The 23,237-nt window shown below is 45.4% G+C and overlaps 1 protein-coding gene across 3 annotated transcripts in view; it reads left to right on the top strand.

The window, feature by feature from the left end:
* Window positions 1-2,855: 2,855 nt before the first annotated feature.
* The window catches only part of MLLT6 (MLLT6, PHD finger containing), a 44,920-nt gene continuing 24,538 nt past the window's right edge, over window positions 2,856-23,237 (top strand). For 2 of the 3 annotated variants that reach the window (XM_066587512.1, XM_066587513.1), the window contains exons 1-9: window positions 2,856-3,033; window positions 5,003-5,082; window positions 15,985-16,039; window positions 17,608-17,717; window positions 17,825-17,928; window positions 18,292-18,400; window positions 19,332-19,433; window positions 20,350-20,445; window positions 21,137-21,263. In XM_066587512.1, coding sequence (XP_066443609.1) covers window positions 2,856-3,033; window positions 5,003-5,082; window positions 15,985-16,039; window positions 17,608-17,717; window positions 17,825-17,928; window positions 18,292-18,400; window positions 19,332-19,433; window positions 20,350-20,445; window positions 21,137-21,263 — 961 coding nt within the window. Of the gene's footprint in view, window positions 3,034-5,002; window positions 5,083-15,984; window positions 16,040-17,607; window positions 17,718-17,824; window positions 17,929-18,291; window positions 18,401-19,331; window positions 19,449-20,349; window positions 20,446-21,136; window positions 21,264-23,237 lie in introns of all 3 variants that reach the window. The other variant, XM_066587514.1, reaches the window with a different exon arrangement.

Genomic DNA, 23,237 nt, shown 5'->3' with positions numbered 1-23,237 from the left:
CACGTAGATTTTGGTGCACCATGCAAGTGGATTCCACATGTGAACAAGGCCTTGTGGCTCAAGCATTTGCCTCTATTAAGGACTCTTTCACGTGAGCGTATGTCGGCCGCTTTTTCACGGCCGGACGATATACGCTCCCCTCTGGTTTCCAATGCATCAGTTCAGATGGGTGTATTCCCGATGTGTAAAACGGCAAAGATAGCGCATATGCTGTGCATTCCCGCCGGCCGTTTTTACGCCGGTTGGGAAAGATAGTTCTGGAACTATCCTTCCCGACCGGAATAAACCATCCGTCCCATAGACTCCTTTAGGAGCTGCCGGGAAAACGGGAGGTGGGAGGGAGTTTAGCAGCGTGTCTGCTAAACTTCCACCCCCTTCCCTCTTCCTCTCCACTCCTTGCAAGTTGTCTGCAATGGGAGGGAGTGGGAGTTGGTGTGCTAAGCTCCTGCCTTGTTCCATTGCTGGTAGCCAACAAGGGGTGGAGAGGGGGTGGGAGTTTAGCACGCTAGCTCCCGCCACTCCCCTTGCCGACAGCCGGCAAGGGGGCAAAGAGGGGGAGGCAGTTTAGCAGAGCTAAAGCTAAACTGTCTGCCCCTACCCAATGGTATTCCAGGTGCGCCATATAATCGCCGCACTTGGTCTTCAAAACGGGCTTTAAAATTGGAGTTTTAACCCCTGTTTACGCGATTTTCGGCCGCGCTGTGGCGGTGACTCGTCCGATAGAAAATCTTCACGCTAGTGTGAAATAGCCACCCTTTCTGAGCTTTGCTTTTTTTATCTCCCGTTTCCCTATGGAGCCTCCTTTTTATCGCACGAACTTGCGATCTTTGTGCGATGTGATGCATTTCTAACATTAGAAAGTCCTACCGTCTTTCTCGCGAGAAGATTGCAAGCGGCAGCAATGTTTTCGCAAGAAAAAGCATCGATGACGCTGAAAAATCGCTGGAACGAAGACACGATTTTGCCGTGAATTTCTTGCGGCAGAATCGCGATTGCCAATGTGATGGAGCCCTCAGGTGATATTACGTATGAATCAAATAGAGAAAGATAAATGTGGCACGTTCTATCAGACTCTGCACCTGCGGAGGTCTTGAAGTATTGCGGTGTGCATGAGGCCTTACGGAGGTTTCATATGCAGATTTTTGTGGCAGTTTTTATATCAATTTTTTGAGCCAAAGCCAGAAATAGATCGAGCAGAAAGGAGAAGTCAAAGTCCTTCCTCTATAATTCCCATAAGTTTGGAATCCACATCTGGCTTCAGCTCAAAAAACTGCATTAAAAACCGCCACAAACACGTTGTGAGGATCTACGGTTTCGGCCTCGTGCGCGGCGGCTGTAAAGCCCCATATCCACCTTAGATTATTCCGCCGTGGATCTGACAGTGTGATTTGCGGCGGGCCTCCACGACAGAGCCCTGGACTTCTGCCGCAGACTTTGATATGGATCCGCTCGCTGATTTGTAGCAGCCCCACGCAGTTTCAATATGGAAACCATACCATAGTATTCAGTAGAAGGCTAAAATTAGGTTGACTTTGCCACAGATTTGGGTGTAGCATTCGTTCCCAAATCTGCCACAAAATTCGCTCATTGTTTTCAATGTGACGGCGTGCGATGCGAGGGTTCCCATTGAAAACACTTAACGATCCTCTAACGCGACTGAAAATTGCGCCGGAGGATCGCTACTAGAGATGAGCGAATGTACTCATTTAGGGCGATTTCGCAATTGAGCAGCGCTTTTTTCGAGTAACTGACTACTCGGGCGAAAAGTTTCGGGGGCGCCGGGGGTGAGCGGGGGGGTTGCAGGGGGGAACAGGGGGGAGAGAGAGAGCTCCCCCCTGTTACCCCACACTCCACCACGCTGCCCCCCGAATCTTTTCGTCCCAGTAGTCAGTTACTCGAAAACAGCGCTGCTCCCTAAACGAGTACATTCGCTCATCTCTAATTGCTACTTCACAAAAGTGATGGAAGGCAATTTTGTCAGTTTCTCGGTCCAATATTGCGCTCGCCCGTGCAGGTAGTAGCCTCAATGCTTCCTGCTGTGCAAATACGAGATGTATTTGCGTGACCAAAATCTGCCTATGTCCACATATTTTGCTTGCTCTGGTATTTGCACGTATATACGCAGATCTGCGGCACATGTCATGCCCATTCATGCACACCCATTGATTTCAATGGGCTCTTGCACAATATCCACCAACATAGATAATGCCACGTATTTGTTAATGCGATCGCACATAGCGTGAAAAAATACAGAAATTTGTGCACGCGGCTCCTAATCCCGGGATTAGCCAGTAAAGTGGGCGGGATTTTACAAAAATCTTGCCCACAGGCTGCGACCGATCCGTTGCGGAAAAGCGGTCATGCGGTGCAGAAGTTAAAGACGCATAGACTAAGTCTATGTTCACACGGCGGTTTGGGCTGCGATTTTGAATGGAAGCAAAAACACTAAACAAAACACATTCATAGTTAAAAACTGTTTTTTTTAAAACTTTTTATAGCAAAAAAACTCCACGTGTGAACGCAGCCTGAATCAGTCATGCGGTTGTTGTTATAGACAACTGGTTTCCATAGCTGTCTGCACCATTTAAGGGTTTTCCATGGCTAAACGTGAAAAACTGAACTCCCTGCAGAAGCATCGACTCGTAACCAGCAGTCCACCTGTAGCCGGTGAACCCCGACCACCGCCGCCGATGCCAAGCACGTAGCTGACATGCGCACTACAGGCTTTCCCTTATGAGCTTTTGTACTACAATATTGCTCTGCGCAGGCGCACTAGAACAGAACTGAGTTTTGTACGCATGCGTCATGTCCCTGGAACTATGGTCGTCGCTCGAGGTGAGCGGAGCAAGCTGCGCATGCGCTCTGGCCCCGGCAGGTCGGCCGCCCGGCCCCGGGGAGAGCAGTGGCGGCGGCTCCATGGGAGGATGAAGGAGATGGTTGGAGGTTGTTGCGTGTGCTCGGATGAGAGGGGCTGGGCCGAGAACCCGCTGGTCTATTGTGACGGCCACGGGTGCAATGTGGCCGTGCACCAAGGTGGGGCAACCCGTCCTGGGGGAGGGGCAAATATTGACAGAAGGGGCGGTAGATAGACACCTTTGGGGCAACTGTTCGGGTGAAAGGGGCAGGTGTAAGGAGATAGCGGGGTAACTTTCCATGGAGGGGCATTGCATGCTGACCCTAACTGAGGGTTACTAATGGGGTGCACACAGCGGAGGGCAGTTATTTCTGGATTTACATATATGCTAATTAGACATTGCAACTTTGTTGCAATTTCTTGCAAATAGAAAATTGCAGTTATTTATAAATATGCAAACTCTAGAAGGTTCCAGATGTTTGTGATGTTGTTTGCACTTTTGCAATATTTTCCGTGACCCATTGTGTTTCAACTTGCGAGCGGATGGGATTTGATAGTGATATTTTCCATATTTTTGTGCTTTTATGAGGTTTATTTATTTTTTTTGCATTTTTTCCTCTGCATTGCGCCTCCGTCCTAATGTGCTGCCATGGAGGCGTCTGCAGATGACTTGTTAGTATTTGGCGCAGGTAGGACTGGTTACAGAAGGATGCGCCGTCCTGTGTGGTTAGTTGATGCCTCCGACGTGCGGATGTGGGTTCCGTGTGATTGAGTCGTCGCTGTCATTCACATTACAGGAAACCAGAGCGCTGCCACGCTTTATAGGATTCCAGGTTGTAGATGGCAGACCAGATTTGTGTCTTCAGGCTGCGCCTTTATAGGCTGGTTGTTGTTTTATGCTTTCCTTAGAGTATCCTGTAAATACGCTAATGTTTAACATGTCTGATACGCTTTTATAGCAGAGGGTTCTATTTGATGGGGCTCCTTTATACAAACGTATTGTGACAGCTGTACAATCTGCCATTGGCTCCCGTGTTGCCGCTCGCACATAGTGCACAAAATACGTGCGCAATAAAGATCGCGGCATGTTGTTTAATACGCCAAGAGCGTGCATGGCGATCGGTAGCCCGAAGCAAGTATAAAAATGTCATTGTGTACTTTCTGAGTGACGCACAGCTGTCACATGTGAATTACATACTTATGCATACAACCCCACCTAGTGGTAATATTAGCAAGAAGAAAGCTTTTGTTGTAGTTCCTAAAATATGGTACTGATGCCATCTTTCTTGCCAAAGTCAGGAGTAGTTCAAAATTGAAGGAAAAGTATGAGAAGCAATGCATCTTGAATCCTGTTGGGCTGAACGCTATTCCTCCGAGCGCATGTGTGTTTTCAATGGTGACCGGAAGTAAGCCTCTGCCAGATACCTCTGCTGGTGGCTTATCTCTTGTGATAACAAAAGGATCGGGCTTGTAAAGTTGAGCATCACCTATCCTTCCTTCCCCCATACACTTAAGGTAGTCGGGGGTTCAGTCTATGGCTGGCCTTGGTTGAGTGTGATACATCCAAAGATGACTGAGAAAGGCAATGGCAAACCACCCCACAAAAACAGTCTGTCACAGAGGGGACTACCTTTACCTATATGACAGACAGGGTGCTATCTAACTTAGGGCTGGCACTGGTTCAAACGACTTCTCTCTAATATGTATGGGGGTCTTTATATGTTTTCTCTTTTTGCATTCACTTGTCAAAAAAAATGGTGAGTTCAGCGTGAGACTTCATTTGTGACTTTTATTCAGTCTTCAAAGGGCTATTCCAACTTGAAGCATTTATGGCATGTCCACAGGATAGATGCAGGTCCTTCTTCAGGGACTCACACCTATTTCGAGAACAGATGCCCCAGACTGCATCCTGTCTGATGCAATGGACGATACATGCATGGGTTAGAGAAATCTAGAATAGTCATATAAGATATAGAAAGTATAAAGGCCACTTACTAAAAACTCTTCATCTACCAAGAAGAGGAGGATGCTGCAAACAGAGTCCAAAGGGATTCTCTCCCTTCTTTGTAGCGGCTGGTAGGGATCTTTGGGAAGTTATTGGCCACATATAGATTTTACATAATATGTATTTTCTCGCTCTCCTTCCAGCTTGCTATGGGATTGTACAGGTGCCTACAGGACCATGGTTCTGTCGGAAGTGCGAGTCACAGGAGAGAGCCGCCAGGGTGGTAAGTTGTGATTTGTATGTATACTTGCTATGTTAAGTGTTCTCCTATGCTGTCAGCAAACACATGCTGTACCTGCAGCTCCATAGGCAGTACGGTCTGTTGTAAATGACACATGGAATGACAATATTAGTTCAGCTTTGCAAGCTTATGGGGATGTTCTGATGTGTAAAAGATGGAGTTCTTATATAGTATATACCTGTTTATTCAGTTCTCCAATACAACCCCAATTCCAATTTTATGTCGAGGAACATTTTTATAAAATTGTACCACAATTTCTGGATGCAGTTTTTCACAGGTTGGTGAAACTTTGATCATCTTTGCTTCTGAGAGACTCTGCCTCTCTAACATGCTCTTTATTATGCAGTCATGTGACTTAGTAGAAAAGCGACCCTCCGGCGGTTATTCATTAGTACCACATACTTTTTCAGCCTTTTGTTACCTCTGTCCCAACTTTTGTGAGATGTGTTGCTGCCATCCATTTCTAAATGAGTATTTAAATTTATTTATTTTTTTAATGAAATGGAAAAATGACTCACTGTCATTTTCTGACATGGGTTCTATGTTCTAATGCGGGTAAAATATGGTTAGATGAGATTTTCAAATCATTGTATTCGGGTTTTTTTTTCTTCTTTACATTTACTTCCATTTTACACAGTGTCCCAACTTTTTTGTAAGTGTGGTTGTACAGTACATCAGAGTGGGGCTCTCGGAGAACAATGCACACAAGTTTGTATTAACCTGATGTAAAGTAATTTTAATAACGTTCATTTGGAGGATCGCCCCAGGCTGCTTTTGTCTGGAATCCAACTAGTTGTATTTCCAACCGCACTCTTCTTATGATTCACCTCAACACGTTTATTACTGTCTTCCTGTATGTCGGCTATCTCCAGTCTTCTGATTATTGACGGCACTCATCGGTTTTGTGAGTCGAATGTGTGGATGGATAAAAGGAAATCCTACTATTCCATTGTCCGGGCTCATCCGCTGTATCATTTTTCTGCGTATTACATCCTGTCACAATACTCAGAATTATAGGGGCTTTCTGCAATCATTATCCACTTTGATATAATCTATTAATTTCTAGAGGAGTATTACAAGGGTTATACCAAGATTACAAGTTATGCCCCATCAACAGGATAGGGGTAAACTTGCAGATTGGTGGGGGTCCCACCGCTGAGACTCCCACCGATCTTAAGGATGGGGGTCCAGTTTAACCCCTCACTGAGCGAATAGGAGGCTAAACGGTGCGCTGGTGTTCCATTCATTTTAAGTGCGACGGCTGGAGAGAGACAATCGCCAAGTGCTCAGCTATTTCCGTCAGCCCCATTGAAATGAATTGTACACTGCCCATGCAGTTTCAGTTCTCGCCATATGTGGGCATCCTTCCAGTACAGGTCTAGTACTGTGGGCACTGTCATCTATATACTTTATTACCCTAAGGCTGGGTTGACACGGCGCGGAATTTCCGTGCGTAAAGTTCGCATAGCAATACCGCCAGAGGCTCCTAATCCCGGGATTAGCCAGCAAAGTGGCTAATCCGTGGCGGCCAAGTCGCACAAAAACTGACATGCGGCGCAGGAATTCAATTCCGCAGCATGTCAATTCTTTTCTCTTTTCTAAAGGCCGCGGGTTTTGAAGCTGCGCTTTTCCAGCGGAATTCTCGTGTTTTTTCAGTGCAGCCGTTTCATGAGAATTCCTCTGAAATTCCATCCCGTGTGTCCACATCCTTGGAGTACATTCACACGTAGCAGAAATACTGCAGATTGTCTGCCGCAGAAAAATCTGCAGCGACTGCAAGAGCCGCTGCATTTCCAGAGTATATTTTGTCTCTGTTTCGCTTGCAGGTCCGCAGCTGATTTCGGCCTGTAATGCTGCTCCTTTCATCTTGGAATACTGAGCACTTACTGCAGCGCACATCCCTCACCTGTCAACCGCTGCCGATCAGGTGATGCAGAAATAGGCATGCTGTTCAATAGCGGTTGCCGGGTGAGAGATGCAGCTGAAACTGAGTCAAAATCCGCACAAATGGAGTGGGTTTTTACGTGGTTTTTAATGCAGAAATGCTGAGGATCTTGCCGAGAAAAATCCGCCGTGTATGGAAATACCCTACGGAGAATTTCCATGGATGACGGGTGAAGTGGATATCATTGATTGTCTTATGACAATGGCACCTGTTCGGTTGGGATTTATGAGGAAGCGAGTGAACAGTTAGCTCCTGAGAATGATGTGGCGAAGTGTAAGGATCTAAGTGACTTTGACAAGGGCCAAATTGTGATGTGCAGATGACTAGGTCAGAGCATCTCCTAAATGCCAGGTCCTATGGGGTGTTCTAGTATGTAGTGGTCAGTACCTACCAAAAGTGCTTTGAGGAAGGACAACCGGCAACAGAAAAACGGGTAGCGGGGCTCATTGATGCATGTGGGGTGAAGGCTAACCCATCTGGTCCGATCCCATAGAAGAGCTATTGTAGTGCAAATCAGCGGACTTGTGGAGTCCATGCCTCATTGGGTTCGAGCTGATTCGGCTGCTTAAGGGACACCTACACAAGATGAACCTGGTAACAGATGCTCTTTAAGGTTATGGCTGATTGGTGTATAAGAAATGCATGATTCTGCTATTTAGGCTGGGTTCACACTGGGCATATTCCCGGCGGAAATCCCGCGGTTTGGCCGCAGCAAAAACCGCGAGGTTTCCGCCGGGAGAACCGCCGCAGAAAAACCCGTGGCGGCTTTGAAGCGGCCCGGCCGGTGCTCCCATAGAGGAAGCGGCCGTGGCAGAAAGAAAAGATAAATAGACATGCTACATATTCTGAAACCGCGGCTGCGGCGGCCGCTTTTCCAGCCTGACTTACCGCAGCGGATTGGCCGTCCCGTGTGGACGAGATTTCTCAGAAATCTCGTTCACATGGCTGGCTAATCCCGAGATTAGCGGGCGGATTTGCCGCAGCGAAATTCTGCGGCAAATCCGCCCTGTGTGAACCCAGGCTTATAGTTTGCTTCATTGGTATTAATTTGTGATTTCACTCGTATTGACAACTGTAAACAAATGTTATTATAGATATCTAAGGTCTTGTGTGCTTTTTAGTTCTGTGAAGCTCACTTGTCATTATTGCTGTTTTACAAACTTGTCAGAGAGGAGAATGTTCAGTCCGGTTATACCTAATACATGGGAAAACTACTCGTCATCGGAACGTTCCAGTAGATCTGCTGATATGTACGTGATTGACATGAGGTTTGGGAAAAAGAGCATTAGAGGTCTCTTCCTCTTCACAGTTCTGCATTTCTGATGCTGAACACAATGGAGAGGGGACTTGGTGCAGGTCTACTGAAATTGGAAGAAGCAATCTGATTTGTTTCTCGCAGGCTTCTCCTCCACTTTTGGTTTTCACCAGTTTTGATAGATCTTCCCATTTTGATATAGAAAAAAGGTGAAATATTTTACAAGATAAGAGCGTTGGGTCTCCATGACCTGTTGCTTTTCTTTCTTGTACATGCTATATTATGGAGTGGGTAGACAGACTCATGTTATTGGCATCACATAAGTGCCTGCCAACTCCATTTCTTCTTTTGCACCACTGAACCCAAGTACTAAAAGGAATCTGTCATCTCGAACATGCTGTCCAAACTGCAGGCACCATGGTATAGAGCAGGAGGAGCTGAGATGATTGATATATAGTTTTATGGGGAAATATTCTGTATAACGTGTATTTTATTCATTTATCTCTCTGCACATTCCGAGCTGAACAGTCCAATGGGCCGCTGTGGGATGTCCCTATTACTACTGGGGGGCCGCTGTGGGATGTCCCTACTACTACTGGGGGCCGCTGTGGGATGTCCCTATTACTACTGGGGGGCCGCTGTGGGATGTCCCTATTACTACTGGGGGGCCGCTGTGGGATGTCCCTATTACTACTGGGGGGCCGCTGTGGGATGTCCCTATTACTACTGGGGGGCCGCTGTGGGATGTCCCTATTACTACTGGGGGGCCGCTGTGGGATGTCCCTATTACTACTGGGGGGCCGCTGTGGGATGTCCCTATTACTACTGGGGGGCCGCTGTGGGATGCCCCTATTACTACTGGGGGGCCGCTGTGGGATGCCCCTATTACTACTGGGGGGCCGCTGTGGGATGCCCCTATTACTACTGGGGGGCCGCTGTGGGATGCCCCTATTACCACTGGGGGGCCGCTGTGGGATGTCCCTACTACTACTGGGGGGCCGCTGTGGGATGCCCCTACTACTACTGGGGGCCGCTGTGGGATGCCCCTACTACTACTGGGGGCCGCTGTGGGATGCCCCTACTTCTACTGGGGGCCGCTGTGGGATGCCCCTACTTCTACTGGGGGCCGCTGTGGGATGCCCCTGTTACTACAAGCTTGTACAATTACTACATGGGAGGGGAGGGGGTGTATAAAAACAGGCTTGTACAATTACAACATGCCCAATTCTTTATTCTCAAGGGTGGTAAGTCGACTACAGGAGTGAAATCCACTGCAAATCCTCATGTGACGTGGATTTTCTGCTGTAGACAATACATCCTACATCTACGTACACTGGAGGGGGTTGTTCCTCTAGGACAACCAATTTCCATGTGTGCACTATTAGAGAATATGCAGACCAGAGCAGCGGTGGCTTCTTAGTTATACCAGTCTGTATCTAATACTGCAACTTCTCTGCAGCTCCTCTACGGATCCACCAGAAGTCATTTTCCAAGTGGACGCTAGAAGACAGTAGGGTGCATTTAAGATTAAAATTTGATCGATTGCTACGACCTACTTCTTCATCGCACCTACAAAGACCGAGACGTTGCTACTAATCCCATATGTGACATAACCTGTACAAGACCTGGATTGTGTCTTGAACTGATTTTGCTATTTCAACCTCCTGTAGAGTGTAAAGAAAATGTTCCATGAAAGCCATAACCGAAGCGCATTACCCACAAGCATAGAAACGGGCTTTCATCATTCTTTAAAGGGTCCGTTAACCTAATGTCTCATCCAGGGATTTAATCTACTTGTCATTTATGTGTTTAAGAAGAATTGTGATAACCAGCGGGTTGTAAATTTCCTAGTAAATATTTTTGTTCTTATCAACACTAGGCAGACCAAGTTCCTGACCCCCTTGAAAGCCACAATAAGCTAGGAAAAGAAAAATATACAGTACTGTGCAAACGTTTTAGACAGGTGTGGAGAAAATGCTGCAAAGTATTCAGAAATAGAAGTGTTCATAGTTTATTTTTGTCAATTCACAAAATTCCATGTGAATGAACAAAAGAGAAATCTAAATTAAGTCCGTATTTGGTGTGACAGGGCTTTGCCGTCAAAATCATCAATTCTTCTAGGTATACTTGCACACGGTTTTGAAGGAACTCTGCAAGGAGGTTGTTCCAAACATCTTGGAGAGCTAATCACAGTTCTGTGGATGTCGGCTTGCTCCAATCCGTCTGTGTCTTCATGTAATACCAAACAGACTGAAAGATGATTAGATCAGGGCTCTGTGAGGCCATGTCATCACTTCCAGGACTCCTTTGTTCCACTGTGATACAGTAGTTCTTAAAGACTGGATGTTTGAGCTTGTAGTCCTTCAGCAGAAAAACAAATTGAAGCTAATCAGACAAGTCCCTAAAGGTAATTGCATGATGGGTTTCTGACTGTATTTCTCAGCATTGAGGACACTATTAATCCTGACCAAATCCCCAACTCCATTTGATGAAATGCAGCTCTAAACTTGCAAGGAACCTCCAACATGCTTCACTGTTGCCTGCAGACACTCATTATTGTACCGCTCTCCACCATGCTTCACTGCTGCTTGCAGACACTCATTATTGTACCACTCTCCACCGTGCTTCACTGCTGCCTGCACACACTCATTATTGTACTGCTCTCCACCATGCTTCACTGCTCCGAGCAGACACTCATTATTGTACCGCTCTGCATCATGCTTCACTGCTGCCTGCAGACACTCATTATTGTCTCTCTCCACCATGCTTCACTGCTGCCTGCGGACACTCATTATTGTCTCTCTCCACCGTGCTTTACTGCTGCCTGCAGACACTCATTATTATCTCACTCTCCACCGTGCTTCACTGCTGCCTGCAGACACTCATTATTGTCTCACTTTCCACCATGCTTCACTGCTGCCTGCAGACACTCATTATTGTCTCACTTTCCACCATGCTTCACTGCTGCCTGCAAACACTCATTATTGTACCGCTCTGCATCATGCTTCACTGCTACCTGCAGACACTCATTATTGTCTCTCTCTGCACCATGCTTCACTGCTGCCTGCAGACACTCATTATTGTCTCACTTTCCACCATGCTTCACTGCTGCTTGCAGACACTCATTATTGTCTCACTTTCCACCATGCTTCACTGCTGCTTGCAGACACTCATTATTGTCTCACTTTCCACCATGCTTCACTGCTGCCTGCAAACACTCATTATTGTACCGCTCTGCATCATGCTTCACTGCTGCCTGCAGACACTCATTATTGTCTCACTTTCCACCATGCTTCACTGCTGCCTGCAGACACTCATTATTGTCTCACTTTCCACCATGCTTCACTGCTGCTTGCAGACACTCATTATTGTCTCACTTTCCACCATGCTTCACTGCTGCCTGCAAACACTCATTATTGTACCGCTCTGCATCATGCTTCACTGCTGCCTGCAGACACTCATTATTGTCTCACTTTCCACCATGCTTCACTGCTGCCTGCAGACACTCATTATTGTCTCACTTTCCACCATGCTTCACTGCTGCTTGCAGACACTCATTATTGTCTCACTTTCCACCATGCTTCACTGCTGCCTGCAGACACTCATTACTGTCTCACTCTCCAACATGCTTCACTGCTGCCTGCAGACACGCATTACTGTCTCACTCTCCAACATGCTTCACTGCTGCCTGCAGACACTCATTACTGTCTCACTCTCCACCGTGCTTCACTGCTGCCTTCAGACACTCATTACTGTCTCACTCTCCAACATGCTTCACTGCTGCCTGCAGACACTCATTACTGTCTCACTCTCCAACATGCTTCACTGCTGCCTGCAGACAAGCATTACTGTCTCACTCTCCAACATGCTTCACTGCTGCCTGCAGACACTCATTACTGTCTCACTCTCCAACATGCTTCACTGCTGCCTGCAGACACTCATTACTGTCTCACTCTCCAACATGCTTCACTGCTGCCTGCAGACACTCATTATTGTCTCACTCTCCAACATGCTTCACTGCTGCCTGCAGACACTCATTACTGTCTCACTCTCCACCGTGCTTCACTGCTGCCTTCAGACACTCATTACTGTCTCACTCTCCAACATGCTTCACTGCTGCCTGCAGACACTCATTACTGTCTCACTCTCCAACATGCTTCACTGCTGCCTGCAGACACGCATTACTGTCTCACTCTCCAACATGCTTCACTGCTGCCTGCAGACACTCATTACTGTCTCACTCTCCAACATGCTTCACTGCTGCCTGCAGACACGCATTACTGTCTCACTCTCCAACATGCTTCACTGCTGCCTGCAGACACTCATTACTGTCTCACTCTCCAACATGCTTCACTGCTGCCTGCAGACACTCATTACTGTCTCACTCTCCAACATGCTTCACTGCTGCCTGCAGACACTCATTATTGTCTCACTTTCCAACATGCTTCACTGCTGCCTGCAGACACTCATTATTGTCTCACTTTCCAACATGCTTCACTGCTGCCTGCAGACACTCATTATTGTCTCACTTTCCACCATGCTTCACTGCTGCCTGCAGACACTCATTATTGTACCGCTCTGCATCATGCTTCACTGCTGCCTGCAGACACTTATTATTGTCTCTCTCTGCACCATGCTTCACTGCTGCCTGGAGACACTCATTATTGTACCTCTCTCCACCGTGCTTCACTGCTGCCTTCAGACACTCATTACTATCTCACTCTCCACCATGCTTCACTGCTGCCTGCAGACACTCATTACTGTGTCACTCTCCACCATGCTTCACTGCTGCCTGCAGACACTCATTACTGTCTCACTTTCCACCATGCTTCACTGCTGCCTGCAGACACTCATTATTGTCTCGCTCTCCAACATGCTTCACTGATGCCTGCAGATACTCATTATTGTCTCGCTCTCCAACATGCTTCACTGATGCCTGCAGACACTCATTATTGTCTCGCTCTCCAACATGCTTCACTGATGCCTGCAGACACTCATTATTGTCTCGCTCTCCAACATGCTTCACTGATGCCTGCAGACACTCATTATTGTCTCGCTCTCCAACATGCTTCACTGATGCCTGCAGACACTCATTATTGTCTCGCTCTCCAACATGCTTCACTGATGCCTGCAGACACTCATTATTGTCTCGCTCTCCAACATGCTTCACTGATGCCTGCAGACACTCATTATTGTCTCGCTCTCCAACATGCTTCACTGATGCCTGCAGACACTCATTATTGTCTCGCTCTCCAACATGCTTCACTGATGCCTGCAGACACTCATTATTGTCTCGCTCTCCAACATGCTTCACTGATGCCTGCAGACACTCATTATTGTCTCGCTCTCCAACATGCTTCACTGATGCCTGCAGACACTCATTATTGTCTCGCTCTCCAACATGCTTCACTGATGCCTGCAGACACTCATTATTGTCTCGCTCTCCAACATGCTTCACTGATGCCTGCAGACACTCATTATTGTCTCGCTCTCCACCATGCTTCACTGCTGCCTGCAGACACTCATTATTGTCTCGCTCTCCTCCATGCTTCACTGCTGCCTGCAGACACTCATTATTGTCTCACTCTCCACCATGCTTCACTGCTGCCTGCAGACACTCATTATTGTCTCACTCTCCACCATGCTTCACTGCTGCCTGCAGACACTCATTATTGTCTCACTCTCCACCATGCTTCACTGCTGCCTGCAGACACTCATTATTGTCTCACTCTCCACCATGCTTCACTGCTGCCTGCAGACACTCATTATTGTCTCACGTTCCACCATGCTTCACTGCTGCCTGCAGACACTCATTATTGTCTCATTTTCCACCATGCTTCACTGCTGCCTGCAGACACTCATTATTGTCTCACTTTCCACCATGCTTCACTGCTGCCTGCAGACACTCATTATTGTCTCACTTTCCACCATGCTTCACTGCTGCCTGCAGACACTCATTATTGTCTCACTTTCCACCATGCTTCACTGCTGCCTGCAGACACTCATTATTGTCTCACTTTCCACCATGCTTCACTGCTGCCTGCAAACACTCATTATTGTACCGCTCTGCATCATGCTTCACTGCTGCCTGCAGACACTTATTATTGTCTCTCTCTGCACCATGCTTCACTGCTGCCTGCAGACACTCATTATTGCCTCACTTTCCACCATGCTTCACTGCTGCCTGCAGACACTCATTATTGCCTCACTTTCCACCATGCTTCACTGCTGCCTGCAGACACTCATTATTGTCTCACTTTCCACCATGCTTCACTGCTGCCTGCAGGCACTCATTATTGTCTCTCTCTGCACCATGCTTCACTGCTGCCTGAAGACACTTATTATTGTACCTCTCTCCACCATGCTTCACTGTTGCCTGCAGACGCTCATTATTGTACCGCTCTCCACCATACTTCACTGTTGCCTGTAGTCACTCATTAGTATACCGCTCTCCAGTCCTTCAAGCAAGTTGCATTCTGTTACAGCAAAATATTTCACATTTTGACTCCAGATCACCCGTTGCATTTTTTTCTGCACTCCAGTTCCTATGTTTTCTTGCATAGTTGAGTTGCTTGGCCTTGCTTCTATGTCTAAGATATGGCTTTTCAACTGCAATTCTTCCATGAAGACCACTTCTGGACAGACTTCTCTGACCAGTAGACGGGTATACCTGGGTCCTACTGGTTTCTGCCAGTTTTAAGCTGATGGCACTGCTGGACATTTTTCGATTTCAAAAGGAAGTAAGCATGATGTCTTTTCTTGACCAACGACTGTCTCTACAGTCCTCAACGTTGCCTGTTTTTGTGCTTCTTCAAAGGAGCTTAAACAGCATGTCTCGTTACCCCAGTCTGCTTTGAAATTTTTGTCTGAAAGAGACCTTGCTGATGCAGTATAACTACCTTGTCTTATTGCTGTGCTCAGTCTTGCCATGGTATATGACCATTGATAGAAAACTGTCTTCCAGTACCTCACCTTGTAGCAGAGTTTGGCTGTTCCTCATCCAGTTTTAAGTCTCATATACAGCTGTTGTTGTTTCATGTAAAGGTCTATATTCAACCTACATATAAAAATGATGATCATTATCACCTGTTTGGCATAACTGGTTACTCATACATCTGACTATAATCCTACAAAATCCCTGACTTTGCTAGTGTATTTAGAAGAACTGATACTGTTTTTGTAGGCAAAGGGCGGTCACGCCAAATATTGATTTAGATTTCTGTTTTGTACATTCACTTTGCATTTTGTTAATTGACAAAAATAAACTACTGACACTTCTATTTTCGAAAGGATTCTTGCTTTTACAGCTTTATTTCCACACCTGCCTAAAACTTTTGCACATTCCTGTATTTATGCTAAAATGCAGACTCATTGCGAAAAACACAGCTTCATGAGAATGCAAAGTTTGGACTTTATGAGTAGATGTCCATGAGATGTTCTTTACTACATGATTAGGACCACAGCAAAAACAATATTTAAAACCACATGCAGAGAATTCGAATACCATCTTACCCTGCAGAAACTATTTGCAGAATACAGACTGCCTTTTATGAAAACCTATGTACTGTCTATGGAACTGCGTGTGCCAGCTGCAGCATGTAGTCTCCGCATTTCCTAAGCGCATACTAATATTAAGTCTTGCAAACAATTGTGCATTTGATTATTCTGTCATTTGTTTTCCCAGAGATGCGATCTTTGCCCACATAAGGAAGGAGCCCTGAAGAGAACGGACAATGGAGGTAAATTGCACCATAGATCTAAAGATTTTCCCCCATTTGATGATTAATTCAGTTTATTTTGGGGTCAGAATTCTAGGGCAGATAGGTTCATATACAAGCAGGTATTTCCTGAGATGAACAGTTTTGCTCTGTGTATTGATAACTATTGTGATAAAATTGCCCCGCAGGCACTCTCCCCGCTTAAGACTAAAGAAACCATTTAAAGCATGAATAAAAAGTTGACCAACTAATTAAACAGATTTCCAAAGGTCAAAATGATCCATTGATTATAGTTAACTATTAGGATGTGTTTACACTGGCAGATTTGCTGCAGATTTTCTTTGCTGACCCTTCGTATGGAAAATCCGCGGTATTTACATTAACAGCAAAGTGGATGAGGTTTGGAAAAACTCATCCACATGCTGTGTAAAAAAAACAGACAACAAAAAACAAAAAAAAAACTCCTCTAGATTTTAACTTTGCTTTTAGAGACAGAATTCACATGGAAAATTCCTCTGTGAATCCCGCTGTGTGAGCGTACCCTGAGTAAGCTTTCACGCAAGGTGTCATTGATGCGGAAATCTGTAGCATTCACAGTACAAACCATGTTAAGATTTGAAAAAATGTCCTCCACATGGCGTTTGCAGAAACGCTGCATTTACTGCGGTTTCAGCAGCGTTGTCATGCATTTTTGAGAACGTTTTGGCTGCGTTTTCAGCACAGCTAAAAACGCAGCCAAGGAAGGTGAAAAAAAAAAGCAATACTCAACTAGCTGGTGCTGTCTGTGTTCCTGCCGCTGCTTTGCCGGAGCCCTAGACAGGCTTCCGGGCACTTGTCTTTGCCAACAGAGCATATTTTTCTAGTAACAGGGTTTGAAGCCCCCGCCTCCAGGAAGAGATTGCTCTGATTGGCTGAGTTTGTGAGCTCAACCAATTAAAGCCATCATTGGATGCACCAATCACAGCCCTTCATTGAATGGCTGTGATTGGTTCATCGAGCGCTGGCTCTGATCTGTTCATCAAGCATCGGTTCAGCCAATCGGAGCAATCTCTTGCTGGAGGCTTGGTCTTCAAACCAAGTCCTCGGCACTGTCGGCGATGACAAGTGCCCGGAAGCCTGCCCCGAGCTATGGGAAAGCGGTGGCAGAAACTGGGACACCACCAGCTAGGTGAGTATTGATTTTTTTTTTTCTTTAGGTAGTGTAGCTAGCGCTTGCATTTAGCGCTGTCAAAAGCATGGTACCAAGTTGTCCCACGTTTACAGCAGCGCTGAAACTGCTGCCCATTCATATCAATGGGCGATGCAGGGCTGAAAACAGCCAAAGGTAGAACATGCATCGCTGTTGAAGATGCCACGTTCTGAGGCTTGTGTGAGCAGCCCTTTTGAATTGAATGGGAGCGTTATACAGCGTTTAGTGCAGCGCTGACAAAGGCAGCCGTAAACGCTATACCAAAATGTCTGTGTGAGGGAGGCCTTAATGTTGTTCGTATAGTCGGTTGTAATTCTCTGTAGTCAGCCTATCACACTAGTGACAGTGGACAGAATACAAGTGTACTTGCCCTGATGACTGGTAATCTCATTGCTTCCAGGTTGGGCACACGTGGTGTGTGCATTATATATCCCCGAGGTTCAGTTTGCTAATGTGCTGACAATGGAGCCCATAGTCCTGCAGTATGTGCCACATGATCGCTTCAACAAGGTAACGGTCTGTAGGGGCCCTTTAACTTTCAGCAGGTCTCTGTTCTGTGCTTTGCCAGTTCTCTGCTCCGATTCTTTCTTCCACTCTCACTGTGCTTCCTCCCATAGACTTGCTATATATGTGAAGACCAGGGGCGAGAAAGCAGGGCTGCATCTGGGGCCTGTATGACATGTAACAGACATGGCTGTCGACAGGCGTTCCATGTGACATGGTGAGTGATTAACATACCAAATCAGTATGCAGCTAGCTCAAAGATTACAGGGTCTTCTATAAAGCATTTATAAGAAATAGAATAGAAACGTTATAGGGGGGTATAGATCCAGCTCCGTTCTGCGGCCAACACTGTATCCATGTGTCCCTGTCTCCCAGGCTCCAAGGATCTTACTAGTATTGTTAAAAAGCAAATTAATGCGCGGCATCAGCAAGACCCGTTCCTTATGCCTTCAGCCCCTCGTGATTATACGGACATCTGGGATGGATTTTCCAATTTTATTACATCATACGAGAGTGGAGTGCTGAGGGAGCAACTTTAACATGTGCAGAGATTAGGTCTAATCTTCTATTACTATTTTAGTGCTCAGATGGCCGGTTTGTTATGTGAGGAAGAGGCTCAGGAAGTGGACAATGTCAAGTACATAGGATACTGCAAATACCACTATAACAAGATGGTGAGAGATCCACAGGTACCTGTCCTACATTACTTGTACATTGCATATTGAATTACAGTTTTTTAAAAAGATTCTTTTGGTGTCAATGATGTGAAACTAATTTTAAGAGCCTTAGGAAATTGTTTAAATAGCATTTTGGTTGTTTTTCACCCACTTTCTTCAAGTGTATGATCACCATTATACACTGTGTGTGTGTATGTGTATGTGTATGTATATATATATATATGTGTGTGTGTGTGTGTGTGATGTATCGGTATGTTTGTGTGTATATGATGTGGTCCATCATCAGAAGAATAAGCACCACGCCCAAAAGAATAAATGCATTAATGTTATTCACCTTAATGAAATTCATACCTTTTTGTTTGGGACTGCCTGCCTAGATATGGGACTCTGGCACGCCATTTCATTTGCCCTGTATGGTTCTACAAATACATTTTTGGAAAAATCTATATAATTTATCCTGTACGTAAACTCAGAGCGGCATTTACAGGTCTGCAGTCAGCAAGCTGACATCCATAAGGAGAGGTCCACATCCGACGAATTCTTCTATTGCAAATCTGCCTGCTGAACATGTAACCTGCAGATGGGATTTGTAAAATCTTGACCACATGCTGCAGATTGTACGTCTGCGTAAATCGATGGCCATTCCGTCCCATGTGGGTTATCCCTACGACTTAGCTGAGCTCCTATAATGCAATGAATAGTTAGTTTCACCTAGATCAGATGGTAGATCACCAAAAGCAAGTTCCATACAGCATTAAACTAGCTAGAATGCTCTGAAATCTGCAGAATTATAAATCCAGCTGTGGGTTATAACGCAGGATGTAATTTAGGATCAGCACAAGACACAAGCCGCACCAAAGCTAAATGTGCCCCATTATTGTTGTATGTGGAATGCTTTGGGTTCAGACATGTTATGTGATATTCTTCTTTCCCTCTTACTCAGAAAGTCTCCCGTCTCCCTTGTCCTTTCATCCCAGGACGGTGTAGTCGGTCAGGTTCCCCTTCTATAGAGAAGCCTCTCCTGTACCGAGAACGACAGAAAAAGGTACACTTTATAAAGGTATATTTTATAAAATGCACATATCTATATTTGCTCTGTCACATTATTGTATGCATGTTACGTATCAAGCATCAAGTTATCAAAACCAAAACATGTCCATTCTAATATGACTGAGACCGGGAACTTAAATAACATGCGACTATTCTCCCCAGCAACATCAACAGCATACACGTACCTGTGTCCAAGATAGGCAGTGTCATGGTGGCCTTCAGGACATGCCTGCAGACACTGCAGATCCTGCCAATATACTGTTGATAGTGCCTGCCTCTCTTATAAAAATGAAGGCTACATGGTAACCATAACTTTCTAGGCCGCAGTGCAAAATCTGTAACTGGATCCCCCTCTACTATGTGCCGTTTATAATGCGGGTGTGTACTTCGATAAGAGTTGAGCCTTCAGGCCCTCTCAGGTTCCAGGGCCTTTCTGTGACTGCTACATTCCCTATAGCTACGCCCCTGCTGTAAATTTTACCTCTATGTACCTTATCTTAGAGACACTAGATGATTTTTTTTTTTTCTTTTTACGAATAGACGTTTTTGTTCCAAGATTTCATTACTCAAAGCTGCTAAAATACACCTTAGTGCACATACAGTAGCAGCTTCACCTTGGCCACACTCAAAGCTGAAGACCATAATGCAAAACCTCTAGCATCTTCTACTCTCTTGAGTACAGTTGGGTGAAAATGACAGGAGCCAAAGTTGCTATGTGCTGTAATCATCACTTTAGCAGTTTTCTTCTCGGACTCTGGTCCGCCATCCATAAAAACTTCTGAAATGTCTTTCTTTTTTTTTGTAAATGATTTAGTTCATGGATAGTAGTCTGACAGCCTTTTGGACTCCTATGCTTAATTCTTTCCTTTTATATTAACATTTTCAACTTATGCAGAATTTTTTTTTTTTAGAGTCACAAAGACAGGGAAAGAGTTCGGCATCGGAAGCATCGTGATTCACCAGGTCACATAACCGTCCCTCCTTTGTTACCCATTTCTACAGAGAAGGTATTTGTTTTCTGTGCAAGCTCATTATTTATATGTGCCTGCACTGTTTCTCAATTTACTACCATGTTTCTCCCAAAATAAGCACAGGGTCTTAATTTCAGGGGGTGTCTTATACTCCTCTAGCAGTTGCCGTTTGGGTCTCTCCGCCTGGGCTATGGCGCTCCTGCAGGCTTCCCTGTAGTCCTCGATGCCTAAAGAGCATCTTTGGCTGGTCACAGGGCTTGAATACCCCGCCTCCAGCATGTGATTGCTTTGATTGGTTTGGGAGCACCGCCTCAACCATTCAGAGCAATCGCATGCTGGAGGCAGGGTATTCAAGCCCGACCACCAACAAGAGATGCTCCGTCTGCATTGAGGACTGCACGGAAGCCTGAAGGAGCTCCGCATCCCCAGCGGGAGGGATCCGAACGGCAACTGCTAGGGGAGTATTTTTTTCCATGTAGTTAGCTAGGGCTTATTTTTAGGGTAGGGCTTATATTTCACCCCCCCCAATCTCCCTTAGGTGTTATTTTCAGGGAAACATGGTAGGAGTGTGTTTTCCATTTACCTATATCTAGTTGGTGCAAAATTAGTTGAACTGCCTTATTTAATTTTGTGGGGTTATTATACCTCTTTTTGTTATGTACGCATTTCTTACTTCTATTACATTAAGTATTTCTCTGCTCTTATATTTTGCACTGGGTCCATACAGCTGGAAAGCAGTACAGAAAGTCCAGAGGTTACAAGGTTAGAGAAGGGAAAAAAAACATCAGGTCACAGAGGACGAAAGACGGGAAGTGGCAAAGGGGTGCCAGGAGCTGGTAGTGCTTCCTCTACAGGTATGTACCACAATTATATATAAAACTCTATATGCATATGCAGCCTGATTGGTGGCTGTAGGCAATCCTAAAGCCGGCTATACACATAAGATTTTTATTTGCAGGGCAGTTACATTTGCCAAGGATATCCTTAGAGTCTGATACCTGTGGTCATACACACAAGATTAGTAAATGTTGCTAAAATAAGCCAGATCTGGCAATGGCCTGCAAATCAATGTCATGTATTAAATGGGTTTCCAGGAGTGGGATATTGATGACCAATCCTTAGGGTAATTGATCAATATCCAATCCAATCAGTGGAGGTACACCACTTGGATATTGGATGGTACACCCACCAATCAGTTGTTTGAAGAAGCCATGGCACTCAGATGAGTGTTGCAGCTTTTTCACTACCTACCAGGCACAGTGCTGTATTTTTTTATAGCTGCAATGCCTAGTATTGCAGCTTAATTAACCCCTTAATGACACGGCCTATTTTGGCGTTGAGGACCAAACGTTTTTTGGTATTTTTCCATCTCCATTTTTCAAAAGCCATAACTTTTTTATTTTTCCATCGACGCAGCCGTATAAGGGCTTGTTTTTTGCATGGCGAGCTGCAGTTTTTATCGGTGCCACTTCTGGGTACATAGACTATATCGTAAAACTTTGATTATATTTTTTATGATAACAGGGAGAGAAAACGCATCAATTCTGGCATAGATTTTTTTTTTTTTTTTTTTTTACAGCGTTAATCATGCAGCATACATGACACACTAAATTTTTTCTGCGGGTCGGTACAGTTACAACGATACCAAAATTCTTATATTTTTTTAAGGTTTTTACACTTTTTTGCAATGAAAAGCCATTTTTTTTGGGGGGGGGGGAATCTTTTTTTTCTCTATAGCTGCATTCAAAGTCCTGTAACTTTTTTATTTTTCTATGTACGGAGCTCTAGAAGGGCTTATTTTTTGCGAGACGAGCTGTAGTTTTTATTGGTTCCATTTTGGGTATGTACGGCTTTTTTGATCACTTTTATTGCATTTTTTTGTGAGGCAAAATGCTAAAAATTAGCATTTTGCCTGTTTTTTAGCGTTTTTTTTTAACGCTTTTTGCCGTACAAAATAAAAAGTGTGTTCAACTATTTGTACACGTCGTTACGGACGCGTCAAGACCCAATATGTGGGATTTAAATTTTTTTTACCTTTTTTTATGCTAATATTAGAAAAAGCATAAAAAAGGGGGTTTTTACATATTTTTTTTTTTTTACATTTTTCTTTTCTTTTTTTTACATAATTTGAGTCCCTCTGAAGGACTTACAACACTGTACTGATGATCGCTGTCATAAGGCATGGCGTAGCTCTGCCATGCTTTATCGCTTATACAGCGAGCATAGGCTTAGGCAATACAGGACGCCAGTGTCTGGCGTCCTGTTGCCATGGTGACAGGCCGGGCTCTCGCGATGATATCGCGAGAGCCGGCCGGAGACACAGAGGGAGTCCGCTCCCTCTGTGAACTCTTTCCCTGCCGCGATCTACTTAGATCGCGGCAGGGAAGGGGTTAACAGCGGGGGGGCGCCTCTCCGATGTCCCTCCCGCTGTTGCAACGGGACGTCGGCTGTGACTGACAGCCGGCTCCCGCTGCGGGATAGCGCGGGATCATATGTGATCTCGCGCTATCCCCAGGACGTACCGGTACGTCCTGTTGCGGGAAGTACCAGGCTCCCAGGACGTACCGGTACGTCCTGGAGCGGGAAGGGGTTAAAGGGGACTCAGCTGCTGAAAGGACATGTGAGATATCGCTGGACTGAAAATAATGTCCAATTCCTTCCTTTATCTCAATGCAATAAATCACCACTGTCCAAATATGAACGGACAAGAGGCATCCATTTCCTCAGAGCTGTAGAGATGGGTAACTTGCGGTTATTCCGTATAAAGTGCTCCAAACTTTTGCTGCTGGTATGCTGTACCTTCAAAACATTAATGATAAGACCATCAG

The sequence above is a fragment of the Eleutherodactylus coqui genome, chromosome 13, assembly GCF_035609145.1.
Source record: "Eleutherodactylus coqui strain aEleCoq1 chromosome 13, aEleCoq1.hap1, whole genome shotgun sequence".
Classification (NCBI taxonomy): domain Eukaryota; kingdom Metazoa; phylum Chordata; class Amphibia; order Anura; family Eleutherodactylidae; genus Eleutherodactylus; species Eleutherodactylus coqui.
The sequence above is the reverse complement of the archived record's forward strand: the minus strand, read 5'-3'. Positions and strand labels throughout refer to the sequence as shown.